This window comes from Saccostrea cucullata, unplaced genomic scaffold, assembly GCF_032062105.1.
Source record: "Saccostrea cucullata isolate Sc308-1 unplaced genomic scaffold, CSIRO_AGI_Scuc_v1 ctg185, whole genome shotgun sequence".
In the NCBI taxonomy this organism is placed as follows: domain Eukaryota; kingdom Metazoa; phylum Mollusca; class Bivalvia; order Ostreida; family Ostreidae; genus Saccostrea; species Saccostrea cuccullata.
In genome coordinates, this window is record NW_026926219.1 from 147,141 (window position 1) to 161,844 (window position 14,704).

Genomic DNA, 14,704 nt, shown 5'->3' on the forward strand with positions numbered 1-14,704 from the left:
AACGGTGAAATTCCGTAGACAGTCAAGTTTTTTTTCAGGTATCAAATTGAATTTTTTTTTCTCTGGCTGGTCCCTCTATCAGAAAAGGTGCTACCTCATTGCAATGTAGCCCCTCCCCACCCCGAAGTTTCATGATTTGAACAAATTTGAATTGCCACTATCTGAGGATAATGCATCTTCAATCTACAATGGACAACATGTTCACTAGCTTATTTTAATTTTTATTGCAGGAATTTACAAGCAAGCATTTCATTTAAAAACACCAATTAAACAATGTTAATTATTCTCTTTTGCAGAACTTGGTTAAACATTGTCATTGTATTTCTTGTAGAACTAATAAGTTTTCGGACGACAGTTCATATTGTTTCAGAAAGGTTTAAGTGAACGTAATTGGACAATACATCAATTACCGGGAACAGAGGCCCAGAGAAATTACTGTATTCGTCAATAAACACTGACTGGTTATAACTGCACAGATTATGTTTTGTAACCTTGGGAAATCTACGATTAGGAAGAACAGAGAAAGACAGTTACACCGAACCCGACCTGAATTATTCATACTCAAGTGTTTCCTTAATTCGAGTAAATTTTCAGACACTATCAAATAGTTTACTACGTTACCACACAACTGGCGTTTGTAGTAATAAAATAATCATTTTTATCTGAGTTGGTAATGACTGTCTAACCGTATGATTAACAGATATAATTGTGTTCAGCTTGTCTTTATTGTTTCAGTCTTTCTTTCCCAATAATCAGATCTCTTCATTCCATCTCATTCCTTGTCATATTCAGTGTTGTTTGGTTTGTTGATTTAACTACAGCGATGAATATAGTTCCGGCGATTGCAGGTGAGTACAATTCACTTACCTGTCTTTGTAGTACATTACGATAGGAGTTAAATTGATATGTAGGGGAATTTCTGCGTTTACGATATTCTAAATATTTATCCCTTGAAAATCAGAGAGTTTTTAAGTCATGTAAATCAAGAGTATTAATCATCTTGGAGTATATAATAAACATCTATAAATTAATCCATTAGAATTAATGAAGGCAAATTTTATTCTGCTGCAGAAAATACACATGCCTGTACGAAACAAAGCACATGCACGTAGATGGTGTGTTTTCAAGGGGGGCATATTTATGTCATATTCAATATGGAAACATAAAGCAACTCACCAAGAAATGTGTTCTGGATTAGAAAGCTTTATAGGAAACATATACTCACAGAAAAAAAAATAAAAGCTCTTTGTTAAACAGGTTCAAGTGGTAACGTAGGCAAAAGTCTACAAAACAGGTACTGCTGTCCAAAGGCTTCAAGACAAGGTGGAAAGTCCTTGTCATGACTATTTCCAGAATTGTAATTTTAATATCCACAGATATGATATATGATACCACAAAGTCTGACAAATCTGTTTTCATATCTGGATATTTTACTAGAAAAAATTGTTAATTAGAACCTACCAAAAAAAGCTCTATGTTAAACGTGATGACTTTTTAAGCGTCAAATTTCTTTACTTAATATTTAGCAATAATATACCCTTATCACCTGCATAAAAAGTTTATACATTTCAGTTAATTCGATACGCAGTTAATAGCATGCTATGACTTATTTTTTAAACGAGGCAAGCTACTGAAAAACATGTCAATGAAACAAAGATATCAACAGTTCTGTTTGAGGTCATCGTTTTGCAAGTTGTGGTCAGTACAATGGCCTTGTCAGCGGATACAACCTACCATTGATTTAAATGCTGCCTGATGTTTTTCATAGTTATTGGTACGCCATTATTTATAAACTAATTTGTCTACCAATTTTCCTGTTTCTTTTCCCGGGTGTCACTGGTCGGCAGGGGATGCTAACTCTTCCATGGCAATCCAACGTCTGATGTTTTAGAGATTCGTAATAGCTCTGCACCCGATTTGCTTTGTAAAATGGACTTTGAGCTGGAAAACTGTTCTGTATCTCCATATTTCATAAAAATATTTGCATTTTAAAACAAATTTCAGGTACTACAGTATTTCGAGTTTCAGTATTTAAATGTAATATTTTTGAAGGACATATTTTGGGCAAGTTTTATATATAAAACAAATTAATCAATTAAAAAATAATATTAAAAAAGGTACTTAAGTCATTAACAAACCACAAAACGAAACCTACAAGAGATAAACACATGGAAAGACAAAAATCACACACATACATACATAGCTTTATTAATTTTCAATTTCACATACAAGAACATGTCATGGTAAATTGGAGGGAAATAATTTGACAAAAAAAATCACCAACCAATGTATTTTTCATATCTGCTAATTTTTCATTTTAATACTTCACTGAAAAACAGGATCAAAGTCCTCTTTCGATATAGATAGTCTTTACAAAGACTATAAAAAATAGATTAAATAAGGAAATATTCCCCTGATAAAAAATGTTGGAGAAAGATTGTTAATTTCTGATTTCTACACTAAATCTTCACCATATTTTTCGGTTTTAATTCAATTTGCTCTTTACAACAAAACAAGCTGGTGGTCGACAATCCTGAGTTACCTGTGTTCTACATTTTGTACTTCTCTTATCCTGTAAATTCAATATTAAGACAAGGCATCACAATTTGTTCAAGTAAACTTAACTGGACTACCGTTCGTTATCTTTATATTTCATCCAAAACACATTTTAGCTTGCAAAAGGATGAAAAAGATGGATGTTTCAAACTTTTTTTTTTCCAAAAACACAAAACCCATAAGTATAATTTTGATAATAATGTCACCTAAAATTACTACTAGTAATTTGGCTGTTTATTTTTTGGGTAAGACTGTTTTTTTTCCCTCTAGAATATAAAACGTTTTTGGGCGTTTTCTGTGATAAAGTGACCTTGTATATAAAATGTCATCTGAGAAAATTTGATAAAAAGATTTTTTCATCTTCTTTTGAAAATCTGATATCCTTTTAAACAAAATTACAAACTGCATTTCTCATCGAAGAAAAAAAAATGTGTTCAGAAAAGACAATGCATAAAGAGACAATTTTTTAAAAAATATGTGCCAAGATTCTCAGAGAAATTCTTTACATAAAACTGTAAAAGAAACAAGTCGACCGTGTGGCGCAGTGGAAAAAGCGTCTGCTCTAGTGTCACAGAGTAAGGAGACGATCCTTACGTCGCTGCTCGAATCCACTGCGACACGTTAAGAATGATCCTTCGGAGGAGACCAAGGTTCCACTGTAATGTCACTGTAGTGTTCCCTGGAAAAGATCCCTCACTGCTCAATAGCAATGAGGGCCGAGTATAGGTATAAAACTACAACTCTGCACCGGCAAGTCATGGCGTCTCCAAATGAATGAGAAATTCTAAAGAAGGACGCTAAACAACAAACAAACTGACCTACTTAACAACTAGATCCTTCCCATGTGATCTTTGCCATTTTCTCACAGATCTCTCGCCCTCAGGAGATTACATTTTCCCTTCTCAGATATATTTTTTCTATGGAACACATTATTGCTAGATATAAAATCCATTTTACCGTTGTAAATTGGATGATAACTAACTTTCTGCACGAAATCTGATCCACGATCGATGACATCAAAATTATTTAATTCTGCATCTCTACAGATTATGTCGAATATCATTTGTTCCCAGTAGGCTTCATTCCGGATACTGTAGTTGTTTTATTTCATAAATGGGTTTCGTCTTTTTATAATTATTTTCTAAAATTGTTTCACAAAACTTATAAATAAGAAGCTGCGACGAGAAAAGAAAAATAATTTAAGAAATAACTATGTCATGAAATTAACTTAAGATTCCAATTTCACTATGTAAAACTCAACGGTTACGGGCGAAAATTCAAACACCTTGATTTACTGGACATAGTTTTACAAAAGGTTGAACAAAACGTGAAAACTAAATCAATGAACAATGCAGATGCCTTGCTTAAACACATCTTTCATAATTCTTTAAAATGAAATTAATATTATTTTTGTTCTATGAAAACAGAAAGCTGGTCGATTTATAGTTTGGTTTCAGTATTCTTCCAGTAATACATACCCCCCAAAAACAGGTTCTTGAATAATAAAAAAAATTAAATTGAAATTTCCTTTAAATATTAAGAAAATATGGTATTTATTCACAGGCAAGTTACTAATATTCTTTCAAATATGAATTTTTTTCACAGAAATAAAACGGATGCTGTCATTAATTGAAAAATATACATATCCAATGTTCCTAATACCGCAATAAATATTCATTAGGCTAATTTCACACTAATTACTAACGTATATTAGTGTGTAATTGATTCTGCTTTTCAATAATTAACTACCGCGAAATTGCTTCTATCTGAGCGTGATTAGCAAACAAAACCAGCAATCTAGAAGACACCGAAATCTTTCTGGCATTTAGCAGAAAAACTTTTGATTTATTTTAAAAAGCATTTATATGGAGAAAAGGTTTGCCATTCTCGCGCGTCTTGCGATAACATTTTGAATGGTTGTAATTTAATAATTAATTTGCATTTTTTAAATTGGGTTCTAAAATATATAAATATGAATACAACAATCATAAATTTAGAGACAGTCACCGCTGAATCAAACTGTAGATACATGTTGTTTATATGTTAAATATGCATACCAGAATGGACAGGTAATTAAAACTTTTCAAAAATGAAAAAATGGAGATAACAGACAGTATTCAAGCTCAAAAGTCCATAAAACAATACGCCGTGGTTTGTACTTATAGCAAAGGAAGAGAAAAGAACTTAAGCAGTTGAGAATTGGAACTTTACAACAGCAATAAATAGAATAATGATCCTTGATTAAGTCTCTTTATGTTCTTTATGTAGTCTACTTGCACGCCACATTATATCATAATCAGACAAAAACTGTATTTGGAGTAGCATTTTGAGAGAATTTCACAGAAATTTCTATTTTTAGTAACCACGGCAACATCGTTCATCGAAATCAAAAACCGATACACAGATTTATGTATATTAGTGTAGTCTACTTGTTTGCCAGGTTATACTGAAATCAGACCAAAACTGTAGGAGGAGTAGCATTTTGAAAGAATTTCACAGAAATTTCTATTTTTAGTAACCACGGCAACACCATTGAAATTAAAAACCGATACATAGAATTATGTACCTTAGTATAGTCTACTTGTGTGCCAAGTTATACTGAAATCAGATCAAAACTGTAGGAGGAGTAGCATTTTGAAAGAATTTCACAGAAATACCTATTTTTAGTAACCACGGCAACATCGTTCATCGAAATCAAAAACCGATATGCAGAATTATGTATCTTAGTGTAGTCTACTTATGTGCCAAGTAATATTGAAATCAGACCAAAACTGTAGGAGGAGTAGCATTTTGAAAAATTGTTTACAAACAGACGGACAAACAGACAGACAGACGGACGGATGTCGGACGCATTACTATCGCATAAGCTCTTCTGGTCTCTGACCAGTAGAGCTAAAAATGAAAAACATGGAGATAACAGACAGTATTCAAGCTCAAATGTCCATAGAACAATAAGCCATGTGCTCCTGGTCATGAGCGGGAAATAACGGAAATACCCGTCGTCAATTCAGTGCGTAAATAATGGACTAACAATAAGTATGAAAAACGTCAGTCAGCATTTGATTCAATGATAAATTGTTCTGTCTAGTATTTGCTGACAAGGTCATTGTATCGACCATAGAACTTACGAAATGATGACTTTAAAAGAGACTTGATATTCTTGTTTCATCAACTTGTTTGTGAATAATTTACCTCGTTTACGTAGAGCATGCTCTTGCGTATCAAATCAACTAAGAGATATAAACTCCGTATTCAGGTAAAAAGGGTATATTGCGGCATAAGCTAGGAGAGTTGACGATTGAAAAGTTGAAGTCATCACGTTTGTCACAGATAATTGTTGTTACTTGTTAAATTACCATTAACGTTCTTTTTCTAGTAAAATATCCAAATATGAAACAGATGTGTCAGACTCTGTGGTACAAAGTTTAAAAGTCGGAAGTTTTTAAGCTGTAGGTTTTGGTAAAATCTTGTAATTTCAAATTGTCCAAAAGTTCCTTGGAATTTTTAAGTATCCGCATCTGATTTACACCACTTCTTGAATATATTGTTGCTCAGTAATCTTGAAAGTTTCTCCTTCACTACTGTTACATTTTAGTGAGGAGTAAAGAAAGAGGTTTGGTTGAACATTTGCGCTATGTATCTTTGTTTGTAAGCATTCTTATGAAGTTTTGGAATCCAATATACATACGGTAGTTCAAATTCATTTTGGTTCTTTGGGTATTAAAAACATTCAAAACTGACATATGATTTTGAAGAATTTCTTCCTTGTAGAATTAAAATCCAAGTTCTTTTAGAATACAATTTATATAATAAGCCCTACAAACAAAGACAATGTTGTTACCTGCTTTGTCAACATGGACCAGTACGTACTGATCATGTAATTTAATTCTTTTTTCTGGATTTCTTTCTGTTTGTCAAGATAGATTTCTTGTTACGCATAAAATCCAGACTAAGTTATTTCCCTTAAGGATAATCAATTGTTGAGGCCAGTCTCGATCGAGAATTTTAACCCGTGTGCATAATACATGTAATTAATTATTATATGTAGGTAGGATTTCAACACTTTTTTCACATCTGGATTATTGAATACAGTTGGATATATAGATGGGTTTCATATTGCCCCTCACTCTTTTAATACGCGATTTTAACATTTAATCCATTCTGACAAAGTGTCGACGTCTTCTTTATCAAATATTAGCTATTTTTATATGTGTCCTATATTTAAATTTTTCTTATTTGCACACATGGTAGAGAATTCATATAGAGATACAAAATGTAACAAAAACAAAATAATTGATGGCTTAAGGTCATACGCAACGTAGTTTGAACATTATTGGGTTCTTCCCTGGAGTTTAAAAGTTCCACTCAATGAAGGTCCTATGTGCAATACTTTTAATGTCTATGTATGGATTTGTACACCTCTTGTAAAACTGATTTTGATGGGGAAAAAAATCTTAAATCTATGTTTTGTAATTTATGTACATTTTTCTTTGAATAATGCAAAAATTTTCATAATTTGATATCTTCCAAAAGCAGATTTTTTGTCTATGAACATCGGATGGTACTATCATCTTAAACTAAAAATGTCTTGAAAAATTATCAGTAGGTAAGGTACCTTGCGTATGTCCTTAATAAGAGAGAAAAAACACTTTCTACGGATTTTTGGCTCATACCTGTACTTAGATTGGAAGAATTTAAAAGCAAACATACGTAATTGTAGATTGTTTGGAAAATAATTTTCTTAAAGATATGTTTTAAAAACTTTAGTCCCTTATTATTAATTTAAGTAACACGATAAAATCTTCAAGTCTTTGATTGTGTAAAATTTATCACCAAATTCATTGTTCTATTGTAGATTTGAGAATAAGAAAAGAAGATATATTCATACGCCACCATTCCGCCAAAAATTTAGTCTCTGCTAGATTTCAAACTCAGTTTCCCATATCTATTTAACGTTGTACAATTGTGATAGTACAATTGTGATGAGAAAAGAAAAAAAATTATTTTTTTTAAATCTCTTGCACCTAAATATGAGATTTTAAGCAAATATACATTGAATACCGGTATTTCGTTTAGTCAGAAACCAGAGAAAAAACATATCTTAACAATAGTTACTTCCATTCATATGTCGACTAAATATATCCTAAATATTATCCCCGTAAGCAAATAAAATATACCACAGAATCTGAATCTTCTGTTTCGTTTTAGATACTTTTCAAGGAAAAGATGTTTATGGTGCTTCATGAGAAACATGATGACTTAAACGTTTCAATTACTTCCTTACTTTTGAAAAGATTGCTTTTACTTATTTTCAGAAGACAGAGAGGAAATTTTATAAAGTACAATATATTTAATCAAAAATTATTCTAAATGGATAAAATAACCAACTTTTAACTCAGTATCAATTTAAAAAGTTAATAGTTCATTATTTTTATTATGAAGAAATTCAGGAAGAATAGTCAGTATATGGTAATGCAGAGTAAATTCGGACTAAACATTGAATTTTTTCATTTTTGTCACAAAATTTCATTTCTTGCTACTTGAGCGTGCTAAAGCTCATTATTTATTTCAAATACATGTAATTGATCGTAATTGAATTAAAATCGTATGGAAGAAGAAGAAGAATGTCATGAAATAAAGATATTCAAAAATATGAATAAAAATCATTTCAGACATTTCCCATAATTGATCATTGACCTCATGTAATAATAATATCATTTGAATAAGGACAACAGAAGTAAACAAAGGCTATAAATAATTTAGAGTTCTTACATGTATAATTCAGATTTTCGTTATATTAGATTAAAAAATAAGAAATTGACAGAGGAAATTCGGACTGCGTAATTAATTTGTTTATAGCTCAAACGCTTATCGTTTATTAATATGAAGCAACTCTGTTCCATTCCTATTACATTTTATCAATAGTTTTGTTGCTTGTAATTTTTTTGATTGAAAAAAAAATTGTCAAAGTGTGAAAAATTGAAGTATTTACAGAGAAATACTCAGAGGCCATTAGCTTGAAAAGTAGGTCACTGACCTTGTTACGGTATTGATAATGAAATTTAACTCAAAAATCATACGTGTACAATTTGCAATAGATGGTTTTTAGCTTTACTGTTCAAAGACCAACAATCTCCTTTGAAGTGAACATTTTATAGATATTGATATATGCAATGACCTTGTCAGCAAATACTACCTATTATTAAGTCAATTGCAGAATGAATGTTTACATGCTAATTCTTAATCCATTATTTACACACTGACTTGTTTTTTTTTCGATCAAGAAAAAGAGTACATGGTGGTTGTGACCGGACAGCAGTCTATGCTCTCTCCTCCATGGCACCTGATCCCACCTCTGATGTTTTTAGGTCCGTGATTGTCCGGCTTCTGATTAGTTTAAATGTACTTTAAGCTGTAGTACTGTCCCTTCTCTCAATTTTTCATACTTTTGAAAAAACAATACAATGCCTCTATTGCTTAAAATCTGGATCCTTATTTGGAAGAACTATATGCGGCATATTGCATACCCCAACAAAAATCAAATTTTTGAAAATTATTGAAATGTGCTGAATTCTATAAATTGTTTAAGAAATATGAATTAACAGAACACATTAAAGTTTCAAAGTAGTTTATTAACAATTTTTGTTTTTATGACGTCACAAACTAGTCCAATTTTATATCATTTTTTAGAAAGAGGACAAAATGGACAAATTGCATCAATTTTAGCTTTAAAATTTACAGAGCGCAAGTTTGCTCAGGAACAATATTTACATATTTCATTGATATTATCATTCTACACATTATATCAAAATATTGACCCTTTTCAGACCTGCGCTTGGTGACTTTTACTCGAAATATCGATGAATATATACATTTTTCTGTAGAAATCATGGAAATTTTAAATTTACGTCATTTTCGTGACGTCATTTCAAACATATGACGTCTTTGCTTATAAAAATATTCAGTGCTTTGAAGTCAGCATATATCCCCCTGTTTAAGAACATGGTAAAATATTTCTCGGTCAAAGTTTTATTTGGGGGGCAAATATTGGTTACTACCGAATAAAGTTCTTTGTCTTACTAGAAGCTACAAAATGCACCTTTTCTATTTTATGTGGTTTTTACGGAAGCGTATTAGTGCCACGCAATATTTTTTTTAAAGTTGGTAATTCAAACTTTAAAGTTAGAAAAGCCAACTTTAAAGTTGGTAATTCCAACTTTAATCTTGGCTTTTCCAACTTCAAAGTTGGTAATTCCAACTTAAGTTAATGTTGGTAATTCCAACTTTAATCTTGGCTTTTCCAACTTTAACGTTGGTAATTCCAACTTTAATCTTGGCTTTTCCAACATTAAAGTTGGTAATTTCAACTTTAATCTTGGCTTTTCCAACTTTAAAGTTGGTAATTCCAACTTTAATCTTGATAATTCCAACTTTAATCTTGGTAATTCCAACTTTAATCATGGCTTTTCCAACTTTTAAGTTGGTAATTCCAACTTTAATCTTGATAATTCCAACTTTAATCTTGGTAATTCCAACTTTAATCTTGACTTTTCCAACTTTAAAGTTGGAAATTCTAAATTTAAAGTTGGTTTTTCCAACTTTAAAGTTGGTAATTCCAACTTTAAAGTTGGCTTTTCCAACGTTAAAGTTGGTAATTCCAACTTTAAAGTTGGCTTTTCCAACTTTAAAGTTCGTAATTCCAACTTTAATCTTGGTAATTCCAACTTTAAAGTTGGTAATTCCAACTTTAATCTTGGCTTTTCCAACTTTTATTCGAGTTCTTCTACCCTCCTTTTTAGTTTCTTTTTCTTTTGTTTTAAAGTATTACAAACGTAATTAATGTTAACACACTGAATTAGATTTGTTAGCTATTTATCATTGCAATCTAGGGGTAGGTGTCCAGAGAAGGGGGGGGGGGGGTTAAGAAGACCGGACGGGGCTATGGGGAGTTATAATGTTGTATTTCTCCAATGGAAAATAAATACTAGCACATTGAAATAAATTGTTGAACTCTTTTTATCTGTGTTTTTGTTTTATATTTACCTTGAATATTTGATCAAATAAAATTTGATTACATCGATTACTTAATTCTTTTTTGTCATTTTTATAGCTCATTCTTTCATACAATACATAATAAATGACTTATATCTGTAATAAGTTAAGTTGAAATCCCGTCATGTACGGAATTCTATACATATAATTTATATGAAGTTATTCTCAATAGAATTTCACAAGAGAACTAAAAGGAATATAAGGATTTCTAATTAAAAGTTGGAAGTTTTATATAAGGCCATAAGAAGGTCAAGGTAAAATAAAATAAAAGAAACAAAGATAAAAAGAGTTCAACAATTTATTTCAATGTGCTAGTTTTTATTTTCCATTGTAAAAGTACATATATTATAACTTTACATAGCCCCTTCCGCTCTTCTTACCCCCCCCCCCCCTCTTTCGACCCCTACCCCTAGATTGCAATGATTAATTCCTAACAAATCTATTTCAGTGTCTTATTTTCACGTTAATTAAGTTTGTGATACTTTAAAACAAAAGAAAAAAAACTAAGAAAAATTAAGGGGGGTAGAAAAGTTCGGATTTAAGTTGGAATTTCGAACTTTAAAGTTGGAAAAGCCAAGATAAAAGTTGGAATTACCAACTTAAAAGTTGGAAATGCCAAGATTAAAGTTGGAATTACCAACTTTAAAGTTGGAATTTCCAACTTTAAAGTTGGAAAAGCCAAGATTAAAGTTGGAATTTCCAACTTTAAAATTGGAATTACCAACTTTAAAGTTGGAAAAGCCAATATTAAAGTTGGAATTACCAACTTTAAAAAAAATATTGCGTGGCACTAATACGCTTCCGTAGGTTTTAACTAAAAGAAAATAGTCAGAAATTATAATTATCTTGGCTTGACAGAACCTCTCAGTCCAAGACGGCACTACTGATAAATTCTCGAAAGGGACGTTAAACAACAAGCACTTCTGCGCACTCAATTCACTTTTCCTAGTATATATGATCTCCACATGTCCTTGACTTGAGAGAGTGCTAAACATGAAGGTCACAAGCTTATTTTTATTTGGATATCAATTTAGATTTATCTACTATAAATGTTTTGACAACTTTCTAATAATCCATAGCACCAGCATTTTTCTATATTTACACTCTCTCTGGAATGAAGTGATATTTCGTCCAAATTTAGACCAAATGCCATCTCCCCGCTGTGCGAGACCAAATTATGATCAGTGTAGACGGTAAAGTTATCTCCTCCCAAATCATTTGAATGTATACTCGAATCAATCAAGATTTGTAACATGCCTCAATATTCTCTATAACAGTTATTTATTCCCCGAACTGAGACCAACAAAAGAACTCAGTGATCAATCCACCGATGTCAATGAGGCGGGCTTTCCTTACCACGGAATTAGACGTGATAACATCTTTATAATTCGTCCTTCGTATAAAGATGATGTTTATGCCTCTGTCAAGCTTTTGTCAGAATCTTTTATAAAACATTTTTACATCTGGTGCATTCTCATTGAAATAGGCGGTCAGGGAATAAGTTGTTGTCCCAGTAATTTTACAGTTACTGATGTTATGGGTGTTTTGTTTTCCTCCTCCATTGTCAGTGAGTATTTCTGCTAGGGGTAATTAAGTGTAGAAAATAAATAGAAAACACATGTAATTAATTAGTTCTGCATAACCATGCATTTGCTAATTAAATCAATCTATATATTTTTTTTATTATTTTGAAGTACATGGGAACAATGAGTGTAACATGCAAAAACTATAATTTGTACCCAGTAGAATACTTACATTAACTAACAGTTAATTAGACAGTATTTTAGATAATATTGGCAGGAGGGGTGGGTTATTATCATAAATGTATGCTTAGAAATTTACAAAAACCCCTGTCCACCACTGTTACAGACTTCTTAAACACCCCTACTAATGTGTTCGGAACCTTTTATTTTTCGGTGTTCTGCAAATTATAAAACCCGATGAGTTCAGAGTAGCTCTGGCAGTGGCTCTGGCGAGAGTTAGCGAGATTTCAGCGAGATAGGGTAAATTATTCACGGAAACGTGGCGAGGAAGTGACTTGCACGTGGAGGCATGGTAAACAGAAAAATTATGTTGCGTTTCAGTTTTCACCACCCTAGAATCAGCTGATAATGTCTGTAGAAATGTACTTCAATCAATCGATCTCTCTTACATTCATTCAAACTTTAAAAAGTATTCTCTATTTTATAATTTTCTTCAGTCATGAATTAAAATTTCTTTTTGGGCAAATATTTTTACATGGGAACCGGGTCTATATTTTTTGGCGTCAGATCAGCAAATGAGGCACCAGCGTGATTTTAACTGACCAATCAGCTAAATGAGTATTGCATTATGGGTTACTACGAATGCTACAGGAATTTTACGCTTGAAAAAAGGAAAATCTTATGGTAAAACTAAATGAAAAGCATTTTTAAAATTTATCATTTTCATGCTCATAATGACAAACATTTGTTAAATAAACGGCGGAAGTCTAGGTTTCTGAAAGTCATACTGCAAAAGCGATTTGCGTCTGTATTAATTCCTTTGTTGTACTATTGGTGAATACAATTGCCAGGTGAATTCCCTGGCTGAACACGTGATCACGGACGTAAACAAAGTTTTGTCCATTTAAATGCAAATGCTGCTCATTTTCCTTACCCTTGAAGCGCTGGTGTTCTGAACTAGACACAAACTACATTTTATTAAAACATTTTTTTTCATTAAACAACAAATTAAAAACGCCCGTAACATCTTTCATAGTTTCTTATCTTTGTTTTTTGTTCGTAGGAACATTTTTTGTTATTTTGCAGTCCATTTACTTGATCGTAGATTGACCTGAACTACGTGTTCGAAGTAAAATGTAAACATGTATTTGGCGTAAACGTTGCTATTCATAATCATTCAACGATTGGTCAGTTGCTCGTGGTAAGATCCCTGTGCGCATTTATAACAATAGCCATATAAGGCAAACAAAGGTTTGTCAGTGTAGATGATAATGCACATTTTTTTACTAGCGAAACGGTCACTAGTGAGCTCTAATTTTCGTCGAAAAGTATAAGATATATTGTTAATTTAACATTCCCTCCTTTAGCCACCCCTTTTCTGTTGAACATCATGTAAGTCTTTCAGAAAAGTCTGGAAACGTTAATTACAGGACATGTTTTCAGAAACAGACTATAGCAATATCATGTTTACTGCCAATTTTATTTATAAAACCGGTTCTACCTTTAACCTTTGAATAGATCAACCTAAACCACGTGTCTTGAATTTAAATCACAATAACATTAGTAGGAGTGTTAAAGCCATATGACGTTAAAATTAGTTTCTTTTATTTTGATTGGATGGTAAGTCAGGCAAAAACAATTTTGGTTCTGCCTCTCGGAATTTAGTAATCATTTATTGATCAGGTAGTTGGAACTTTCTGTAATCAGACTCAACATTAAGAAGCCGTAACAATTGGTATAAAACAGTCAGCCAAAATAGGCGACCACATGAAAGGTTATATTTGCTAACAAGGTTATTATCACGACCATTGAATTTACAAAATGCTGAATTTAAACGAGGTTGTTGGAATCCCTGTAACATTAACTTATCAGTCAGTCGCACGCCAGGCTTTAAAACTGTTCGTACTCAGCAAGCTCTTGAGCAGCGAATAAGTAAGATAAAGGTCACGGTGAAAAGAGTATGATACACAGAAAATGATCTTGTCATCTTTTATACACATGTATAAAAGCCTTGACATTAGCCATTTAGAAGTAAAAAGAAAGGTTAATGTTTCGTTAACGTCTTTAAAAAGTTGGTCACATTTGAAGATCAAGTCATGAAGCAAAAAGTATTGTCACCAAAGAAAGGCTTGCATATATAACATATGAAATCCCTAGCACTAAACATTCAAAAGTATTGGCAAAAGGCCAGGTTTTCGGGTGGAGCAGTGGTACGAGCGTCTGTTCTAGAGTCGCGAAGTAACGGGTTGATCCTTACGTGGCGGGTTTGAATCCCACTGTGGGACATGGAGACCGGTTCTTCGGATGAGACCGTATAAACTGAGGCCCCGTGTCGCAGTAGGTGCTGCCACGAAAAATATCTCTCCCTGCGCAATGACCCTAAGTGCCGAGAC

At 32.3% G+C, this 14,704-nt stretch overlaps 1 protein-coding gene across 1 annotated transcript in view; it reads left to right on the plus strand.

Annotated features, from left to right (window-relative positions):
• Window positions 1–721: 721 nt before the first annotated feature.
• LOC134271150 (Kv channel-interacting protein 4-like) overlaps window positions 722–14,704 on the plus strand; it is a 119,334-nt gene continuing 105,351 nt past the window's right edge. The window contains exon 1 of the mRNA XM_062753403.1: window positions 722–848. Within this exon, the coding sequence (XP_062609387.1) occupies window positions 824–848 (25 nt within the window). The 5' untranslated portion in view covers window positions 722–823. The remainder of the gene's footprint in view (window positions 849–14,704) is intronic.